This window comes from Zalophus californianus, chromosome 2 (genome assembly GCF_009762305.2).
Source record: "Zalophus californianus isolate mZalCal1 chromosome 2, mZalCal1.pri.v2, whole genome shotgun sequence".
In the NCBI taxonomy this organism is placed as follows: Eukaryota; Metazoa; Chordata; class Mammalia; order Carnivora; family Otariidae; genus Zalophus; species Zalophus californianus.
Window position 1 is genome coordinate 72053579 of NC_045596.1, and position 22687 is coordinate 72076265.

The 22687-nt window shown below is 36.8% G+C and overlaps 1 protein-coding gene across 8 annotated transcripts in view; it reads right to left on the reverse strand.

Annotated features, from left to right (window-relative positions):
* Positions 1-22687, reverse strand: part of FAM13A (family with sequence similarity 13 member A) — a 369758-nt gene that overhangs the window by 71008 nt on the left and 276063 nt on the right. For all 8 annotated transcript variants that reach the window (XM_027600469.2, XM_027600471.2, XM_027600470.2 and 5 more), the window contains 2 exons: positions 15825-15866; positions 7-48 (listed from right to left, as the gene is read on the reverse strand). In XM_027600469.2, the coding sequence (XP_027456270.1) occupies positions 7-48; positions 15825-15866 (84 nt within the window). The remainder of the gene's footprint in view (positions 1-6; positions 49-15824; positions 15867-22687) is intronic.

Consider the following 22687-nt stretch of genomic DNA (forward strand, 5'->3'; position numbering starts at 1 on the left):
ACTTACTCTCCAGTTGTCGAAACATTGCTGACTTGGGATACATGTGTGCTGTGGAAAAGAAGCACAAAGAAAGTCAGATTAGACAGAGCGTCAGAGACTGTGAACCAAACACCTGAAGGGGATTCCAGACTGAAAGTATTAGCTAGACTCTGAGTGACCCTTGCACAATGTTTAACCCATCCCCTGAGAGATGCTGATTTTCACTTGTTTCTGGAATTACAGGATGCCCCTGGGTGTTTACTCCTGAATAGTGTCCCCCCCCCCATTTTAAAGATGTCCATGATAGACCGTTTCAAAGTGACCTTTAAAAACCATCTCTACCTCTCCCCCTACTATCCTGGCCCTCACTCTCCTTCAGTGTCTTTTTATTTACCCAAAATATTAGTACAATGCCCCTGACTGCCTTCCTGCTACCACCTCTACCATGGTAGGTTCCCCACTGAGCAGGGAGCCCTACGTGGGGCTCGATCCCAGGACCCTGAGATCATGACCTGAGCTGAAGGCAGACACTTAATTGACCGAGCCACTCAGGCGTCCCCACACAACTATTTCTAAGACACCTTTCTTCCTGAGTTCCTCAAGATGGAGAATCCTTCAAGCTCTATGTTTCATCTCAACACCTAATTTATGGCCCCTTTATTGAGCACTTACAAAGTTCCTCTACTTTTCTATTTCCTCCAAAGCCTGAATTCCTTTGAAAGCATTACAAAGTAGTCAACCTAAAGTGGAATGGTGAACTTATAGGACACTATCTGATAAGCACCCTCCGGAACTTCACCCCTCTTGCCTGCCCCCTGTGTTCATATAACCACAATGAGGTCGAGGCCGGCAGCAATTTTAGCAGTTTCTCACAGTCTACCCTCCCATGGTTAGTCAGCTTCTAAATCAAGATTCAAAAGTCTGTTTAAACGTCTATGTTTGTCACACTATAGTTTTACCTAATAGATACAATAGTTCCCTTTTCTCCTCCTTTGTACAAAATACCTGAAGAAAATGACAGGTGTTAATGACCAAGGCTGATGGCTGCCTTTCAATCACCCCAAACATCCTTGGATAGACCATGCAATTTTGAACATAGAAACTTTTTTGTTAAATCATCTGTTGGGTTTTTCTCCCATGTACGTGGGTATTTCATCTCTTTCCACTCAGAATCTAAGTACCTCAAGGGATTGTATGATATCTCTCTTTTTCTTTCATTATACTCTCTGCCACTATCATAACCACCATCAGACCCAGCCTAGCACTCATTATCCCAGAGGTGATCAACAGACACTCACTCTTCAGCCCAGAGAATTTCCTTAAAATGAGTTGTTGCTGTCTGTCATGGCCACAAACCACAGCCAAATCCCAGAAGAGACACATAAAATAATGCTATTGTTCACAAGGGAAACTGATGAGAAAAACCTTAATAAATGAGTAAATAAGCAAATGAACAATACACCCTAACGCTTACTGAGTACTTACTATGTTTCAGACACTGTGTCAAGTATTTTGTACATATATTTTCTTGTTTGCTATTTACAATAACCCATGAGGTAGGTACTATTGTTTTCTCAATTTTCAGTTGAAGAGGTTAGAGGTTAAGTAACTTGCCCACAGTGACAGAGCCAAGAAGTAGATGAGCTGGAATTTGAACCAAGAAAGTTTTAGCTCAGAGTCTAAGCTCTTAATCACTACACTAGACATTCAATCCATCACTCACTAGAAGAAAATCTCACTAGAATCATCTTTGTAGATGGAGGCTTGGATTTGGTGTTTTACTTTGCTTTTAATCACAACCATTTTTCTCATCTGCCTCACAATGCTTGTTATTCACAGCGGTTCCCAGATTACATAACCAATAATATATCCTTTGCTGTTCTCTGTCCTTAAATGGAACAGGCAGTCCCTGCTTTTGATGCTTTGTGGCTCACCCTCTGTAAAGTCAACACTGTGGAATTAACTCCTATATTTCACTTCTCAGTGTAGTTACAAAGCCTCAGTTTGGGGAGCACAGCCCAATGTGAATGATGGCTCTGGGGGGACACAGAAGAGGGGGGAAATATTGATCTGCTAGATGCTAAAAATATTCCAAAGGCATAGAAGTATAATCAGTCCTCCATGCTGTCTCAGATGAGTAGATGTACATCCTTTCTCCCTTCTACACACTTATTTTAAAAAAAGATTTTATTTATTTATTTAATTGACAGAGAAAGAGAAAGAGACAGCGAGAGAGGTAACACAAGCAGGGGGAGTGGGAGAGGGAGAAGCAGGCTTCCCGCGGAGCAGGGAGCCCAATGGGGGGCTCGATCCCAGGACCCTGGGATCATGACCTGAGCTGAAGGCAGACGCTTAACCAACTGAGCCACCCAGGCGCCTCCATTCTACACACTTTTGACCTGAACTTCTTTTTGCTTATTAAAGCACACACTGATATTTTTATGTTCCTTTTGGGGGGACTGGGCGGCAGGACACAAAAAGAAAGGCAAGGAAGAAGAAAGAGACAAGAAAATGACATCAAGTAGAAACAGGTTCTGAGATTACTAACTCTACATTGGTGCTTCTCAAATCCTAAGGCGCATCTGAATTATCCAGGATCTTGTTCGCACACAGACTCCAATTCAGTAGGTCTAGGTCTCAGAAAGGGGAAGCTGAGATTCTGCCTTTCTAACAAATTCTACAGTGATTCTGATGCTGTTGATTTGTGGAAGACACTGATTAGCAAAGCTGTAATTCCCTGCAACTAAGATTCTTCAAGACTTCAATTACTTAGATATCATAATAGCTATTTTTAAACATTCTAATCTACATAATGAGGGTATGCACTGGAAAACTTATGCTAGCATAAGTGAATAAAAGGCAACACATCAAAATTTCCCTCATAGCTTAAAGAAAAATGGCCTAAGCCATCTAAATCAGTCTTTTTTTTTTTTTTAAGATTTTATCTATTTATTTGAGGAAGAGAGCACAAGCGGGGAGGAGGGGCAGAAGGAAAGGGAGAAGCAGACTCCCTGCTGAGCAGGGACATGGGGCTCAATACCAGGACCCTGGGATCATGACCTGAGCTAAAGGCAGAAGCTTAACCGAGCCATTTTCAAATGCAAAATAAATGAATAGATCAATGACAAAAGCAAGGAATTAAATCATATTCAATTTTGCTAATATATTGATCTTAGGTCAAATTTATGATAATTTATACTTTTATGTTTTTCTAATAGGCCTTTAGAATTTTTGGTATACTTAACATGTCCATATTTTCATGTTTTTTAAGCAGAATTTCTCTAAGGAAAGTATTTTTTTTTAAAGATTTTATTTATTTATTTGAGAGAGAGAGAGAATGAGAGATAGAAAGCATGAGAGGGAAGAAGGAAGAGGGTCAGAGGGAGAAGCAGACTCCCCGCTGAGCAGGGAGCCCGATGCGGGACTCGATCCCGGGACTCCAGGATCATGACCTGAGCCGAAGGCAGTCGCTTAACCAACTGAGCCACCCAGGCGCCCATCTAAGGAAAGTATTCTGAGAAGAGAACATGTTCCATTGGGAATCAGAAAAGAGAAGTTCTGGTCTTGGCTCTGCAGTTAATTAGCTGAAATCATAGATTGCTGGTTAGCCTGGCTGCTTTGGATAGGTTTCTTTATACCAAAAATGAAAGGCCTGGCTAGTGATCCCCGTGGTTTTCTTTTAGCTCTAAAAGTTTACTGCTCTAAAGTTTAAATCATTACAAAAGGTTATAATTGCATAATATATTATGACAGTTTTAGTCATAGTTATGGTTTATTAAATACCAATATGGCTTTGGTCAGGTATCCAGCCACCTGTATAGTTCCTGTGGGATGTGCTATCAATAACTCACCAATAACAAGATTTCTAAGAATATTTAATGACAGACATAAGGGCTATTTCCATAGCTATAATTCACTCATGAAGGTAATTCTAAGAAAATGACAAAAGGGCAACAAGCAAATAAGCTAAAGTGAGAGATACAGACTTCCTTCGTCTACATGGAACTTGTTTTTTATCCTTTGCAGAAAGCGAAGAAAAATGAATTTTTTTCAGAGCCCTTGACTGGTTTGCTAACAAAGTTTCTTACTTACGCAATATAAACACTTGAATATGGAAGGGATCATCTCCTAATGTTGATAAAGCAAGTATTCAAAGCTGAAAAAAAATAAGCCTCTTATGCAGACTCCAGAACTATGGTCAATTTCATTACCCAAGCCTACTGTGAGTGATGATGCAACCACATTTGCTATTGGTATAGTCTTTTAAAACAGATTCTAAGCCTACTCTGCAATATATTCTATGACACACCTAAATATATTTAGTCTGTATCTCCATTAACAAAACTCAAACTACATTTCTGGAAGCTGAATATGCTCAACAATATTAGTCTATAAATTTGCATGTGGTAAGATGCACAGAATGCCTGTTGACAAGTGATTCTTTAATTAGATCTCTTGATTTGAAATAAAGAAATCTACATATAAAAAGAAAGAAGTTTCAAATCTACTAAAATCCGACATCTTGAAAAAGCATGTGTTCTCTTTTTTTATACATTCTCTTACTTCAGTATGTTCTCTTCCGTGGTATACAAATATTATTTGGTAAACTATTATTGTTTCAATAGGAACTGTTAGGTCGAACAGAATTATCCTTTTCCCCCCCCTCTAGAATATTTACATTTAGTCAGTTTTTTCTTTTTAATGAGTAAGGATTTAAAAAACAATTATGTGATGTTTAATTCAGCCTAAGGATGAAGATCATGTAACTAATCATCAAAATAGCATGAAGCTCCTAATTTGTCTATTTAACAGAATACAATATTTTTAGTATTATTTTAAAATACTAAAAGTTGATATGCAGCATCAACACTATAAGATGAATCTAACGTTATTTCTTACAGTTGTGTAACAGATTTCTAATTAAAACTTTTTCATTAAAACCGTGTCTTCCGTGGACAATGTCATACATTAAAAGAAATCCACTTGGGGTACCTGGGTGGCTCAGTCATTAAGCGCCTGCCTTCAGCTCAGGTCATGATCCCAGAAAAAAAAAATACACTTGATCTTCAATATTCACTTTGTTTTAACTTTTAGCTATGATTATGATATACAGAAATTTAATGATGCATTTATAGGTATTCAAACGTTGACAAAAATTGTATTACCCTTTTGTGGTGGTGTTATAGACAGTTTGGATCTAAAAAACCTCACATTTTGGTTTTAAATCAAATACTATGCATATAATACTAGAACATAAATTGAAAACATACTTCATGGATATTAGTTAGGAGGAAAATATTTATTCTCATACTTTATCAAACATCACACTTCATATTCCTTTAAGTATTAGGACTATTTTGAAGAAAAAAACTATTCTTCATTCCTACATTTTGATGATCTATTAAATATTTTCTTTTTTTAAAGATTTTATTTATTTATTTGACAGAGAGAGACACAGCGAGAGAGGGGACACAAGCAGGGGAATGGGGAGAGGGAGAAGCAGGCTTCCTGCCGAGCAGGGAGCCCGAAGCGGGGCTCAATCCCAGGACCCCGGGATCATGACCTGAGCTGAAGGCAGACACTTAACGACTGAGCCACCCAGGCGCCCCGATTAAATATTTCCTAACAAATTAAATAGAGCCCATCAAAATATCAAAATACTCACCTTTTGTATAGCTTTTTGTTCAGGCCCCAATTACTGGAGTTTTCAGTTTTACTTATTTAGCATGTTTTTGCATAAAAAGAAATTCAGAGTTTTAGTTTTTAGACTAAGGTCTTTGTAAAGCAAAATTCTGAATGAAATGAATAGTTCACTATGTATACTCATTTATAGATGAGGAAATTGAGCTTCAAAGAGGTCTAATATCTCATTCAAGTTTACACAGCTCTGGCTGTGTAAGCCAGATGGCTTCAGTGTGTGTCCTTAATAAGGACATAATCCTTATTCTCAAATAATGCTGCTATTCATATAAACCTTTGGCTATATATCTAGTTATTTTCTTAGAACAGATTACTCAAAGTACTTTTTTGGATTCAAATGGAATTTTCTTCTTTTAAAAATTTATACATTCCAGGAAAATTTTTATTTCTAGATTTTCATATTTATTAGTATGAAATTGCAAACAAGCAGTCTTTAATCTTTTATTTATTTTTTTAGATTTATTTATTTATTTGAGAGAGAGAGAGAGAAAGAGGGAGCAAGCGAGGGAGGAGGAAAGAGGGGGAGGGAGAGAGAATCTCAGGCAGACTCCCTGTTGAGTGTGGAGCCCCATGCAGGGTTCAATCTCATGACCCTGAAATCAGGACCTGAGCTGAAATCAAGAGTCAGACTCTCAACCGATTGAGCCAGCAGTCTTTAATCTTTTAAAAACTACTATATCCCTTGACCACAAACTTCAATTCTGATTATTAGTTTTGTTCTTTTTTTTTCTTAAGTTTACCAGAGGTTTTTCTATTTTATAATTTCATTTTTATTCCCAAAGAACCAGTTTCTGGATTCAAACATCAGTTCTGCTCTTTTTTCCATTTATTATTATTAAAACCTTCTAAATGTCTAAGAGGTTGCTTTTCTTCTTTTATATCATTTCTTATTCTGATTGCGTGGCTCATTTATTTTCATTCTTAAGAAGGTGAAGTCACCTCTTAAAAAGAGCTTAGATTCACAAATTTTGATATGGATGTTCCCCCTTTTTCTTACCAATAGTCTACACTAGTTTTTATTTCCTCTTTGAATTTTCTCCTCTCTTTAGGAGAGTTTTCATTGGTTGACTGGAAATTTTTTGGTATCAATTACACCATGGTCAGAATACATGACTGTTAAAATTTCTACTCTTTTTTTTTTTTAAGATTTTATTTATTCATTTGAGATAAAGAGAGAGCACAAGTGGTGGGGGTGATGAGGGGTAGAGGGAGAGGGACAAGCAGATTCCCTGCTGAGCAGGGAGCCCGACGTGGGGCTCGATCCCAGGACCCCAGCATCACAACCCGAGCCAAAGGCAGATGCTTAACCGACTGAGCCACCCAGGCACCCCTAAAATTTCTACTCTTCAAGAATTTCCAGATACAGCTGAATAATTTCTTAGAAAGTAGCAGGAATTTTTGCGCTCTACTTATAGGGTGCAAAGTTTAGTATGTAATGCTCATTTATTTTAAATCTCATTGATTATGTAAAATTCTCAGGGTTATTTATTTTGTAAATTTTATTAAATAAATATAATTGTATGTATAAGTTCTATGCTTCAAATGTGTTTATTTTTGTTAACTTAAGAGTTAAAATTCCTATCATTTGAAGCTGTGCTATTTTATACATGCTAATTTATAGCCTTTATGTGTTTAGTCCATACTAAATAAAGTCCAGGTTTGTCCTGTTACACAAATTTGGCACTGAACTCTAGTTGTCCTGGTATTGATATTGCCCTCTCTGCTTTCCTTTTGTTCACATTTATCAGATGTATATTCTAAATTTTTATTATTAATCTTTCTGTGCCATTTTGTTTCAGGTATGGCTCTTTGGAGCAAAATATAGTTCAAGTTTTGTTTTGTTTTGTAATTTTAGTTTTTATCAAAGAATTTGACCATTTATATTTACTGTCATAGTTGATGTATTTATTCTAGTGTTGTATTTTTGCTTTATATTTTCTAATCTGGGAGCTTCCTTTTCCTATGGTTTCTGTCTTTGCTTTTATCTTCTGAGATTTACATTATAGAAATCTTATACAATTTTCTACTAGTGGTTGCTTCTTACACCCATATATCTCTAAAAGTAAAACAAAAACCCCCAAAACAAACAAAAAAACTCAAAACTCTTGACTCCTGCTTCTATTCTCCTACCTTCCATGCAAGATAAGAAATTCAAAATTTTATTACTTTCTTTGTCCCTCCACCAATGAGTCTAATCGGTTTCTACCACTTAATGAAAAAAATTTCTTTTAAAATTCACCTCTCAATTAGCTGGGCATAAACTTTGATTTCTACTTATTCATATTAGTATGTTTTTTTTCCTTAGAATCATAATTTTTAGGTTGACTTTCTAATCTTTGACTTCATATCTAGCATTATTTCTACCAGTTTTTTCTTACCCTTTGATCTTCGTTTTGGAGGAGCTTCTCAAGTTTCTTCTCATCATGTACTTGATTTATTTTTAATTATTTCTGCTCTTTACTGTTTACCACATATTGCTAATACATTTCTAGGTTCTCTTTTCCCTCCTTATTTCAGCTATTCTTCTATGTCTCTAAACTTGTAATTATAAACCTATTCTGCCCTTACAGGTTCTTACTTACGTTTCAGAGAGGGTTAGTTATGTCCTTAAGCATTTTCTGGAAGAAGATTAGTAATACTACTTTTCTTTCTTTTTTTTTTTTTTAAAGATTTTATTTATTTATTTGAGAGAGAGAATGAGAGACAGAGAGCACGAGAAGGAAGAGGGTCAGAGGGAGAAGCAGACTCCCCGCAGAGCAGGGAACCCGACATGGGACTCGATCCCGGGACTCCAGGATCATGACCTGAGCCGAAGGCAGTCGCTTAACCAACTGAGCCACCCAGGCGCCCTAGTAATACTACTTTTCAAGTTTTCTTCTGAATCATGTAAAAAGAAACTCTCTGAAATCTGTTTTTACACTGAGTCCTCAGGGTAAGTCATCCTTTCTCTTAGTTTGTAATTTCTCTTTATAGGTCCCAAATAATTCTTTGTGTTCTGTGGTTCCTAAGGAGAATCCATCAATCCAGGCAGGGTCATTACCAACACCCTGGGTGGGTAGATTGTTCCTTGTTTATTTCATCATCCTTTGGCTGTGGGCAGATGCCTGCTCATGAATTTAGATTTTAAGAGCCAATATATAAGTCTGCCCTAGAACAATCTACGATGCATAAATAGGTGCACTTGCTATTTGGTCCAATTTTCTGACTAAGCTGGAGAATCAGGAATAAATTTGTACTTTGTTTTTGTACAGTGTACTCTTGAAAGCGTGCATTATGTCCAGTAATCTTCCTTCCTTTTTTATCATCTCAAATGCTTTAAGTGACTGAGTATCCCAGGGGGATAGCTTTGCATACTAAATGTTCTAGTCTTTGAATAGATGTTGACATAAAGAAGCTAATGGGGGCAGAGAGGTGAAAAAGAATATGCGGCTCAGCTCTGAATAGTTCAGAAAGTAACTTTCTGTTCAGTAGGGAGAATGTCACTCATTTTTCTGGTCGGTGCAGTGGACAGAGGAAGGAATCCAATTTAGTTTTCTTCCCCCCCGCCTTTGTAAAACATCTGACAAGCTCAGATATCAAGAACTCAATATTGAATCCCTAGAGAATTATATGATGAACATTAGCTAAGTTTATAACCATTCTTCAGTATAAAATACTTATACTAGTGGTCTGGTTTAGTGATTTTCAGCTAGGGGTATGCATGAAAATCTCTTATGTGACACTTTTTTCCCCTCAAATTTATTGTGGCAAAACACACATAAAATTTACTATTTAAACCACTTCTTAGTTCAGTGGCATTGAGCATATTTGTGAATTCATTCCATTCATCTCCAAAACTCTTTTCATTTTATAAAACTGAAACCCTGTACCTATTAAACAGTAACTCCCAATTCTCCCCATCCCCCCAGCCCCTAGCAACCACCATTCTGCTCTGTGTCTGTATGAATTTGACTATATTGTACTGCACATAAGGGGGATCATACAGATTTTTTTTGTGACCAACTTATTTCACTTAGCATAAATGTCAAGGTTCATCCACGTCATGTCTATCAGAAGTTCCCTTCTTTTTAAGGCTGAATCAGACTCCACTGTATATATATACTGCATTTTGTTTATCCATTTATCCACTGATGGACACTTGGGTTGCAACCACCTTTTGAGTATTACAAATAATGCTGCTATGAACATGGATGTACAAATATCTCTTTGGGACCCTGTGACCCTGTTTTCAATTTTTCTTCAGCTTTGCCAACGCTTGTTGTTTTTTTCAAAGCAGCCATCCTAATGGGTGTGAGGTGATATCTCATTATAGTTTTATTTTGCATTTCCCTGATGATTACTGATGTTCAGCATCTTTTCATGTGCTTATTGGCCATTTGTACAACTTCTTTGGAGAAACGTCTGTTCAAGTTCTTTTCCCATTTTAAAAATCATTTTGTTGTTGTTGTTGATTTTTTGGAGTTCTCTATATATTCTGGATATTAATCCCTTATCAGATAAATGATTTGCAAATATTTTCCACCATTCTCCCTTTCCTTTCTGTTGAGTCTTTTAATATGATATTAGGTGAGGGGTCAACTCCATGCTTTTGCATGTGAATATCCTGTTTTCCCAGCACTTATTGTAGAAAAGACTATCTCATGATACTTATTGAAAATATGGATACCCAACACCACTCAAAGCTGAGGGTCTTGGCCAGTGAGACCCCAGCATCTTTAAAGTATACAAAGTATGTATCATAATGATGGTGTTATCAAAAAACAGAACATAACAAGTGTTAACAAAAATATGGAGCAATTGGATTCATGCATTAGTGGAAATGCACTTAGAAATGGTTAAGATAGAAAATTGTATGCTATGTGTATTTTGTCACAATTTAAAAAATAATTAAAAATGGTTAAAATGATATATTTTGTTATTTATATTTACCCTCCCACCCCCCAAAAAAGAGCTCCAAAGAAGTTGTACAAATGGCCAAAGAGATGATGTGCTTCCTCAGTTTAGAAATACTGTTCTAGTAAAAAAGGACAAGGGAAACAAATAATTTTAATATATAGTTATTTGTGTCTAAAGACACCCAAATATCTAGTTGACTTTATTATCTGGGGGAAAAAAGTAGATAATCAAGTAAATAGCCTGCTTGTTTGTTGCACTTGTTAATCTACAACAAATATAATGCCTGATATATTGCACTTTTCAAAACTATCCCATCTGATGAGAGATTTTTACCTCAAAATGATAGTTGAGAAAACATATAATAGAGTTAATAAGAAAAAGAAACTATTAAAAAATTTAATAAAGTATGAAAAAAATCATAAACCTACAAATTCTAGCACAAGTTGTTTGGAAAAGTAATCCCCAAAGAGCTATCTAAAAATGATCTATAAGAACTTTTCTACATATCAGGATAGGAGTCGTATGATATAGTTTTCAGATTCCATCTAATGTCAGGTAATGTTTTAATCTCAATTTATCCAAAGCTAAATTTTTCTTCAATGTAAATCTACAGTTAAAAGACTTTCATAAATTAATGATTCCTGGTTTCAAGGAATAAAAATATTAAAATACTAAAGAATGAGTTTCTATTCCAAAAGCTTATTTAGATATAAATCTATCTGATGTTCCTGATACAGGAAAATTAGAAAACACATACTGACACTGACCTTAAGCAATTCCAAATCTGCTAAAATAGTAATTTAGCTTCAATTTGTACCTGGAGTATTAAAACTTGGGCTGAAATTGACAGACTGTCAATTTCAGAGTTTCAATGGAGCACAAAATGAGAAAGAAAAAGCAGAGGAAGATTAGCCCAGTTGCTAAGAGGTAGGTGTTAGGTGATCAAGGAGCCACCATTCAGAGGCCAGGTGAGCTGTTTAGAGCCTAGTGAATAAGACTGGTTACAGGGATGTAGCTCCCGAAGCGCATTTAGGATTTTGATGAAGCGCAGGCAGAGATGGGCCTTGTATAGAGGCTATATATATGCATCATCCATATATGCAAACTATATGTATAATCCCGGAATCTTTTAAGAAGAAGGAATTCAAGAGTAGAAGTTGGATGGGATGGGACAGGATGGGATGGGATGAGGGCAGCATCTGAACCCGGCCATAAGGAATGTGAAGGTAGTACAGATGAGATGGGCGTCGATAGAGGTGCAGAGGAATGTAGAGTAGGGATTAAGAGCCTCAGTCCCAGTGGAAATAAACAGAGAAATCAAAATCCAAATTTGCAGATACTGAAGACCCAACAAAAAGTAGAACTAGCAACAGATCCTAGCCAGGTCGGACTGGATGACAGGCAAAAGAATTCAGACAGTAACAGGCTGGATGTGGCACGGAACGCATATAGCAAGCTGCTAATCTGAGCAACTGAGGTAGGGGTGCTTTTCTGGGAGTCCAGCGGAGAGCACGAGAGCCCAGGATATGGACATCTTTGCCAAGAATGTTCTTCACCTGAAGTTTGCAGGTTCTTGTCTATTTTGTAGCAATCTTGCTAAGGGTTTCGCGAAACTTGCTCTTCCCTTTCATTTCTTTAATCACTTCAACAGGGTGGGTAATCTCTAATGAGCATCTGGGGAACAATGACACCTACTGTTTGAGCTACTGTAGCTGCAAGTCATCCTGCCACATGAGACGCAGCAAGTACAGATTTGTAGCTAATGTTTCTTTCCTTTGGGGGGAAAAAAAAAGGACGAATCGTTCTGGTGAGTTAGGCTAGGGTGGAGAAGTGCTGAAATTACAGAAAACAGAGTTCTTATCACAGAAGATATTTAATCTAGAATGAGAATATATGAGTGCACGTCTATTTATAACAGTCCTACCTTACTACAGAAAAAATTGAAGGCAATTGAAATGTACAGTAGACTACCATGTGGCTCAGCCATGAGTGTTTATAACAGAGAATCGTAATCACAGAAACTGGAATTCTACAAGGTGAAAAGTAGAGCAAGGTAACAATTGAAATGGCCTCTCTGGCTCCCAGTTCCTGCATCCCACTTGCCTTCCCTTAGCCACAGAAAGGGTCTGGAACCTCCACTAGTGCACTGCAGGTCCTCTGCACGCTCTCCATCTCTACACTGCACGTACAGACTCTACCTTCATTATAAATAATGCACCTTGTCTCCACTCCAAGAGCTGGATGCTTGTCGGATGTCCTGTATCTGAATTACTTTATGGATCATCTCTTCTCCTCCCTCTGACACTGGAGCCCTGCTTTGCTCTTATCTTCTGTTTTGATCTGGTCTTCCTGAAGACTGCCCACTCCCAGACCTGCAGACACTGAGTTTTGCCATTCTACCTCATGCTGGACCTTTCAGAATAAACCATCAACTGAATATCCCACCACTGACCAGCTGTCCCATCCCCATCACCTCTGCCTGGCTGCCTGTGGCTGGATCTACTTCTGGTGAGTACCCAGCTCAGCTAATGTGTCTCATCTCTTGTTTGGATCTTTCCTCTCTGTCTCCCCCCTGGAAAAAAGCCAAAAACCAAAACCCCAAAAAACCTTGACCAGTCAACACTGTCAAAATATAATACATAGCACTCAATATTCAATATTCCTAGTCAGGAAAGATATCATTTTACAGCTACCAATCACTTTTTACTTTTCAAGGCCACAGTAAATATTATTTCAGATTTTAAAGAGCCAATTTAGTTTTTTGTCATGTTGACAAATTGTTATGAAATTCATGAGTCTTACAGTAACTGCCCTTTCTGAGAATTGTAGGAAGGAAATCTTAATAAAGTAGGAGAGAAAGAAATGGAAGACAAAGAGGCTACAGAAATGAAAGTATATTTAAAACATTTAAGCACTCATTTGTTCTCACTAGAGGTAGTGCAAAAAAGTGCACTAGTTTGTAAATTAAATTGTCAGTGGACATGTTATGTTTCTAGTTCAAAAATCTGGAAGAACTTTGATATGAGGAATTCTTAATCTCAGGAAACAAACTGAGGGTTGCTGGAGTTGTGGGGGGTGGGAGGGATGCGGTGGCTGGGTGATGGACATTGGAGAGGGTATGTGCTATGGTGAGCGCTGTGAATTGTGTAAGACTGTTGAATCACAGATCTGTACCTCTGAAATAAATAATGCAACATATGTTAAGAAAAAAAAAGAAGATAGCAGGATGGGAAGAATGAAGGCGAGTAAGTCGGAAGGGGAGACGAACCATGAAAGACGATGGACTCTGAAAAACAAACTCAGAGTTCTAGAGGGGAGAAGGGTAGGGGGATGGGTTAGCCTGGTGATGGGTATTAAAGAGGGCACATTCTGCGTGGAGCACTGGGTGTTATACACAAACAATGAATCATGGAACACTACATCAAAAACTAATGATGTATGGTGATTAACATAACAATAAAAAAATTAAAAAAAATCTGGAAGAACTTTAATCATAGTTAATAATCATGTATTCTTTCTTCCACTTAAATTCCGTATGTCAGAATAACCCAAGAAGAGTTAATCTCAAAGCCACCATGCAAATAATTTGAAAACAAAACAAAAAGAGCTCCTTCCAAACAGATTCATATTTTATTAATAGATTCTCCCTACTTCATGTCAAGTAGATAATAAAAAAAAAGTTAAATTAACTTGTACCAACTTAGTTCTTACATAATTTCTAAGACTATCACAGAATGTTATTCAGAAAAAGAAACTACATTTGACATTTTAATTTCAGGACAAATAATAATTATTTTTTCATTTATGAAAATAGCTCCATTTAGTTAAAATTTCCAAAACAGTGTCTGCTGGTAACTTCCTTTTTCTGCAACTTTACCTCTCCTATACATGTGGGCTAGTATGCATTTCATTCTTTTTTCCTACTCTCATAATATTTTAGTTTTTATGACTTAACATTGAAAACTCAAGTAGCTTCTACCAAGAGTTATGGTAAATACATTTTCTTTACATTCTTTAACTTTCACTTTGCAAGTACAGAATTTCTTTTTCAAGACATATTAGTCTAAATAATTTAAAAAATCATATTAGAAAATACAATTATGTGTCTCTTAAGGTCTTAAGACTTATAAACCCATTTTTCCCATCAGCTTTTTAAAATTGTTAAAAAAATAAAATTCAATACTATGTAAAACAGACTGATATTATTCAGAGGAATAAAAATAAGACAGTTCTCATTTGTTGGCATGATCTGGTGCTGTAGTCTTCTGTACCGTGTAAAACTTAATTTCCGTTAATATAGGATAATCATTTGTTTGATATTACTGTATTTACATAATGAATTCCAGAGTCACCATGTACTCAGCAACAACATCCTTATGTGTTTATAGTAGTTGTATAGTTGAGGTAGCCTACAAACCAGAATATGCTGATTTGGTTGGCAGGAAACCAAAGTGAATCAAACGGACCACCATGTTGTCTCAGACTAAAACCTCAAATGTTCTCTTTTGCCACAAGGTGATTATGCAATATGCTTTGAGTTGCTGAAGGGTGGAACAGTACTGAAAAGCAGTTACTTGGCTAAGACTAAAGTCCTATGACACATTTCTGAACTATTGTTGGTTGAATTAAAGCTTAAATCTAACTCTGGGACTATTACAACAAATCAGATTCAGAAATAAACTATGTATCACATATTCTGACATTTCTTTTAAAAAAGTAGATTTCAAAATTGAGGAAAGAGTTAACATCTACTTTGAATTCTGTAAACTCACCTGTTTTAATAGTTGTTATTCTGGCTTCATAAGCTTTAGAAAACAACCCTAAACCCCATGAACTTGCTGAATACTTAGTTTCACACTCCACTACTATACAGAAAATGACCTAACATAGCTGAAGCTTTGTGCTCACACCCCCCCCACCTGCATATATGCATGGAAGAGAATTTTTAAGATGTAGGTAACAGCGTAATCATTAGGCAGTTTCTGAAATTAAAATGGCTATCTTGACATTTCTGAATTTAAAACAAAATATCTTATTGTAATCTTTTTAGCTCTATTAAATTTAAGATTTCTTAAACCAAAGAGAAAAAAAAACACAGCATGAACAATATGATGAAGGGTTCCAATAAGCTTAGTTGGACCATCGTGTAGAATATTCTATTGAAAAGAATTAAAATGGGCCAATAAACTCAAAGAAACCCTACCCCTCTTCCATTCCCTGTAATAGAACAACAAAAATCAAATAAATACCTCAAATAGAAAGGTGACATAGGTCTTTCATCTTCCTGTGAACTAAAAGGAAAACAAATTTTGTATTAATTTCTGTTAATATTTTAACATATCAATTTTACTAAAACTCTGTTCTTCCTGTCAGAAATTTTATTTTGACACATTAGAGCTAATCTCACGATGGAGTAAAGTTAGTAAAACATACTCTACCTTGGACCTAGCCAAGGTTATTTACTTCTTCGTGGGAGACCATCAAGAGAGGTTTCTCTTCAAGATTAGCCTCAGGCAAAAGTAAGTCACGTCACACTTTCAAGAGGAACCTTTTTACTACCTTATATCTACAAGCCCCATCCAAGTTCCATGTATTATACATAAACCCTTAAAATGATTGCATAATTATCTCAATAAAGTTAATTATAGCTCATTACCACGATGATGAAAGTAAGAAACAGCCAACAAAATATTCCTGTTAAGTATGAACCACTTCAGGAATGATGTCCTAGCAATGAGAGACCTATCAGTAAGCACTACTCTTGCTTTTTGTTCTCTGTAGTTACTCTAAGTATTAACAAGTATGGATAACATGTAAGGACATAAATGAAATTATAGAAATAGTTTACAGTCTTCAACCAACACAATAGTTTACATTCTTCAAAAACAATATGAAGCTTAATATAAAAGTATTTTTAAAAATGTAAGGTATATACAATATTTTTTTTTCCTTTAACATGTGTTTTCCTTCTGACAAATGACTTCAAAGCAAAGACTGAGTCTCTTTCCCTTAGTGTCTGCTGGAGGTCTTTGAACTTTTTTGATTATACATTCATAAAATTTGCTTTTAAACAGCACTCCCTTCAATATATGACTAAGTATCGACCTCTACTAATTACATGCATCATTAAATGGATAAAAGTAGAAATATAAACTATTATTTACTTTTTAAAAGTAAAAAGAAGCTCTAATATTTTCTTCTTGTACCTCTGGTTAATCTTGTACACCACCTGGGGGTGTCCACCACCTTTGGGGAAGCAACCAGATAACTTCAGCTTTCCCTCTCTCTTGGCTTATTATTTATTTATTTATTTATATATTTTTAAAAGACTTTATTTATTTGACAGAGAGAGACACAGCAAGAGAGGGAACACAAGCAGGGGGAGTGGGAGAGGGAGAAGCAGGCCTCCCGCGGAGCAGGGAGCCCGATGCGGGCTGCTGGGATCATGACCTGAGCCAAAGGCAGATGCTTAATGACTGAGCCACCCAGGCGCCCCTATTTTTTATTTTCTAAAGGATCGTTAATGAAAAGAGAAAAGTTTGCTTAGTTGGTAATATTATCCTGGCAAAATCTTACTACACAGTTACACTGTATAACCCATACACACAAACACACCTGTCCTACAAGTTGAAAAGGTCTTAACATTTTAGTTGGAAGATGGCACATAAACTATGACATACTATTTTTCATTCTTGCATGATTTTGGTTTCCAATTCCATTATAGTTTAGCTGTTCTAATGTTTATGTTGCCAAAGACTTTAATGTTTGTAACCAGTCGTGCCAATTCTTCCTAAAGTGATGGGTAAATGATGGATCAGCTTTGTTATCGACTCTAATGTGGTTGGACTGAGGGCACAGCTTAGAGAGTCAGGTTGCAGAGCTGAAGAGTTAGGGGTGACACGTGGGAAACGTCTACCTGGAGCAGGGCTATTACAGGAGGGGACTACTTTAAGCAGAACTGGTACAAGGAGCTTACATAGTGGTTTCAAAAAATTCATTGAAAACCCTGAACAAAACAAATTATTAAAAATACTGGAATTGGGTTTCCTAATCAAGGATTCACTGTCAAAAAAGTACTAATTATGACCAACACCATGCAAAAAGGCTGCAACTAGAAACCTCTAACGATTTTATTATTATAGGAACATTGCCTCCACGTGTTACAAAAGGGGCACGGTACTAAAAACTTTTATGCCCAGAACAGATCCTTAACTCTAACATGTAACAAATTTTAATGAAAATTAACAAGGGTACTTTAGTGAAGATTCAATTAGCAATATGGTTGGTTTCCTTAGAAGTTAGAATTCTAGTGCTTTTGGGAGAAGATTTAGATGGTGCAGAGTTCTAAACACAGCTGTTCATATATTTTGGCTAATGTTTATTTTGTGTGCTTGTGCTAAATTTCTTTGTAGCAAACAGAGGCAATCAAAATCAATCCTTTCTTCTTTTACATCTTTTCTCCCTCACACATTTACTCATTAGCCAGGTGCTACTTATTGGGGGCTCCAACATTAATTAACTCATGTAAATCCTCATCAAAACCCTTTCTGGTACTTGCTCCTCAACTTGAGGTAAGTGGGCTCAGAGGGGACACATAACAGATGCAGGTCACACAGCTAGTGATGTGTGAGTTACTGTATTACACGTTAGTCCATTTTTGTCCTTTACCGGCTTCCCTTCAGCCTTAAGCTGTCAGAATATGGTGGGATGAACAGGTGAAGAAAACTGATGCAATGGCCAATCTGCACGGCAGCAGCCCTCAGCAAGATCTCGTGGATTTTATATCCCTCACGTCATGCTTCTGATTATAACGACACTACACTAACCTTAGTCCATTCATAGTGCATGATGACTGGCAGCATGTGGAAAGTGAATATTTTATTAAAATGTACTGGCAGTCTAAGAATGTCTCCTGATAGAAACACAAGTTTTTAATCATAAGCAAGAATTTTTCAGGCTGTATCTGCCTGAAAACAAGGTAAAGTTGTCAGTGAGAGACAGAATCAGAAATTCTTAATTCGGATATGTCCCTTAAGTGTGACTAGTTTTACGTGTTCTAAAAAAAAAAAAGTGCAGGTACTGCAATTTAAACTAAATGAAACAGATTCAGTACTAGATTTGTTCAATCAGCAGTAGTCAACAGGGCAACAATCCATGCACAGTACTCAAGAACAATATAATTAAAAAAGAGAAGGAAATCAATTTTGATAGTTAATTAGCATATTTCTCTTTTCCTTTTCATGACAGTACCCTTTCCTTGGGTTTTTGTAACTTGACAAGGGTATAAATTTTGAAACAAAATGGAATCAATGCAAATTAAGTCAGTTAATTCTAAAAATCAATTTAATGCACTAATTTTAAAGGCAATTTTAAGAAAAAAATGGCTAAGGACAGGACAATTCTTCCAAATAGAACTGAGAAAATAAACTTTTCTACAAAATTTACGTATCAGAATACAAGACATTTGAAAAAAAGTCACCATTTCTACATTTGCACAAAATGGATATTTTACTATTGTTACAGGCCCACAAGCATCTATTTATAGAGGTTATTGATGCCTGTTCCTGGATTTATGTTAATTTAATGGCACATCCAATGATATTAAATGAGTCATAATTTTTGGCCTAAATTTTAAATTGAAAATTCTGATTCATTTTTAATTTTTAAAAATAAGCACAAATACTGTGAATGAAAAAGGGAGTGTGTGTCATGAAATTAAGTCAATGACAAACTCTAATAACTTGGAATTCATTCAATTTCCTCCTTGGTTACTAGTATAAACCCCAGGTTTTAATTAATTTCCTGTTTGTTAACTCTGAATAATGGCCAAGGTTAAGCAGCCAATTAGTTTATCTTTTTTTCCCTCTTTTTTAAATTTGAACATACATTTAGAGATTTGGGCAGCCACCTCACGTATGTCCGGCAGTCAGGTGCTTAATGTCCTCAGACATGTGGTGATATAATCTCTCAAAACAACTGCCTCTGGGAAGAGCATTTATCAAATAGACCCAAGTAACAGTCCAAATCTAGAAAGCTACAAGTGAGAAGGGCAATAACAGATACTATGTTTTTAGTGGGGTCTTAATCAAATTTATTTATTGGGCTCTATATTGATAAACGCTCAGAAATGAATCACACCTAGACTTACAGTTTTTTCATGAGCTGCACTAATTTATAACGTGAAGCCACAGGATACAATGTCTATCAATTTAATTACACAGCAAGCTAACGGATATCACAAAATGTGTGGCGCTTTCTATGTCTGAGAAAAAACCAAATACTGTTGGGAGAATCCTCAGAGTGTGGTATTCAGAAGGGACTTTCCACAGCTGGATCAAATCACCATTCCATTCAATTCCCTTTTGAACTGTTCTGATAAATGTTCCAATGAGTCCAGCGTTCTAACTGGTTATTGTGGCTGGATACCAAAACCAAAACCAAAACAACAACAAAAACATCATCTGCATACTTAGCTACACACTTAAACTAAATTTTCAAGTGATTTGAGCTAGAAGAAATAGTTTGCAAGTGTTCCTTGAGTACTGAGGAGTACTAAAAAAAACCCAGGTAAATGCTAAGGATTAGGTTTCATTATGGGAGAAACTAGGAAAATCATCTATGGGGGCTTAACACAAAACAAAGAGCAAAAGGGAGAGACTAAGCTAGGGGGCAAAAGGATACAATTAAAAGTATTAAGTAAGCTTTTCTTCCCCTGGAATTCGAGGTTTTCCCTCATGTTGAGAAGAATTTTCTTAGAGAATGATGAGGTGAATAAAGTTAGTACATTTTCTTTCCTTCCTTCCTCTGCAAAACCCCAAGTGCCACACTTCCTTGAGCATTTTCAATTTATGCCCAGTCCCAGGCATGAACCATGAACCACTCCAATCGGGGAGTGATGGAGCAGCTGGTGTGCTCAGAGTTTTGGGTTGGCCCCATTTAGGGGTATGGAAAAGAAAAACAATCTCCCAGTTCTTTTTGGGAAACAAATGTAAATGTTTTCAGGCTGGCTCTTAGCTAAGGGTTTGCAGCTAAAATTCTGGGGGGACACTTCTGTAGATGTATGCATATACTTTATTGTAAGTTTTGTTTGTTTAGTTGTATTATTTGCATGCTGTGACTAAGAACACAAGGCCTCTCCAGTAGAAATAAAAACAAATTAGTGAAGTTTAAGAGCAAATCAATTTTCCTGACCAAAGGGTTAATGCAAAGAGCTGAAGCTGTTAATATTCACAGGACATGAATTTTTAGCCAACACTAAGAGCTATTATTTTTGAGGCAACATAAACAGACAAAACAAAAAGACTTCCAAAAATTGAGAACTTTTTTCTGAATAAGACAGGAAAATGTTTTTACCACTTTCTTGATCGCCTAGTGGAAATCTGAAATATATTGGTTATGGGTTGAATTGTGTCCCTTCAGAAAGATATGTGGAAGCCTGAACCTCCAGTACCTTAGCATGTGACCTGATTTGGAAATAGGGTCTTTACAGAGGTGATCAAGTTAAAATGAAATCATTAGTGGGCCCTAATTCAGTATAACTGGCGTCCTTATAAAAAGGGAAAGTTTGGACACAAACATAGATATGCACACGGGGAGAACACCATGTGAAGACAGAGTTGTGTCTGCCACAAGCCAAGGAACTCCTAAAAGCCGGGAGGGAGGCCTGGAACAGATCCTTCTCCAGAGCCTTCAGAGAGCACATGGCCCTGCCAACACACTGATTTGGGATTTCTGGCCTCCAGAACAGTGAGACAATAAATTTCTGTGGTTTTAAGCCACTCTGTTTGTAATAGCAGCCCTAGGAAATGAATACATCTACTAATTTTTTTTCCCCTTAAATTCAGAAATAAGAACCTGCCTAACAAAGGTGTCTCCATCCTACAAAAAGTTGTCTCTGAAAATTCCTTTATAGACCCACTATGGCTAGAATTGATTTCCAGCAGTGACATGGGGATTTGATTTCCAGGCTTGTAGTAAACTCCCATTCAAATGAACTATCTTCAATAAGTAGTCCAGATACAATATTTAAAAACAAAGTTTTTAAAGAAAAACTTTTGGCTATGTTCCAGTTAGAAACACATTTTACATCTTTATGCATACCCCTAAAATGGACACAAGTTCATGAAATTATTCTTTGTTTGGATATTTTCTTTCTTTCTTTTTTTTAAGTAGGCTCTACACCCAGCATGGAGCCCAACACGGGGGGACTCGAACTCACAACTGTGAGATCAAGACCTGAGCCAATATCAAGAGTCAGACACTTAACCAACTGAGCCACCCAGGTACCCTTGTTTGGATATTTTCTATTGTGTTACATTTTAGTTATGTAAAATTATATAAAATACTGGCCACAACCTGCTACAATGATTTTATGACCACTAATAGGTCATGACCCACAGTTGAAAAACACTGTTCTAAAACACTATGACGATTACACTTCTCCCTTGCTTGATATATATAATGCACGCTCAATGAATGTTGTTGAATTAAGATCTATGTTCCCACAGGACAGAAAGAAAACACTCCTTCTCTGCCCCATTGCCAGAATCAGCTCTGGGCCAAAGAAGTACAGATTTTTGTCTAGTCTGGATGGCAGAGAAGCATAGAGAGGAAGTGGTCCCAGATAAATCTAGTAGTGGGCATGACAACATAGTTCCAGAAAGCCTTGGGGAAGTTGACGGAGTACTTCTAAGTCTCTTTTAAATGTTCTTTTCCTGGTTAACTCGGGGACACATGGTTTCTTTGGATTCCTCCCGATTTTATGACTGTGGCATTCTCTATCAACCTGCGTCCTGTCTTTCAGATTCAAAAAACATACCTGGAGGGAACTAATGAACATCTCATTCTATTTCAGCCCCATCCACCTAACTGCTTCCATCTCTGGATGCCCTTCTGATGAACATCATTCAGAGACTTGAGGGGAGAGAGGGTGTACACAATCAGGGAAGAGCCTCTCATCAGGGAGGGGTAGGTTCCTTCCTCTATCTTCTATTGTGTCTCTCCTTACAAAGTCAGGAGTGAAGCAGAACTACCCGCTGACTGACACAGCCAGGAGGCTCACACTGCACCTCACAGGGGATCTTGGCTGCAGACATGTGTTAAAGTCACAAAA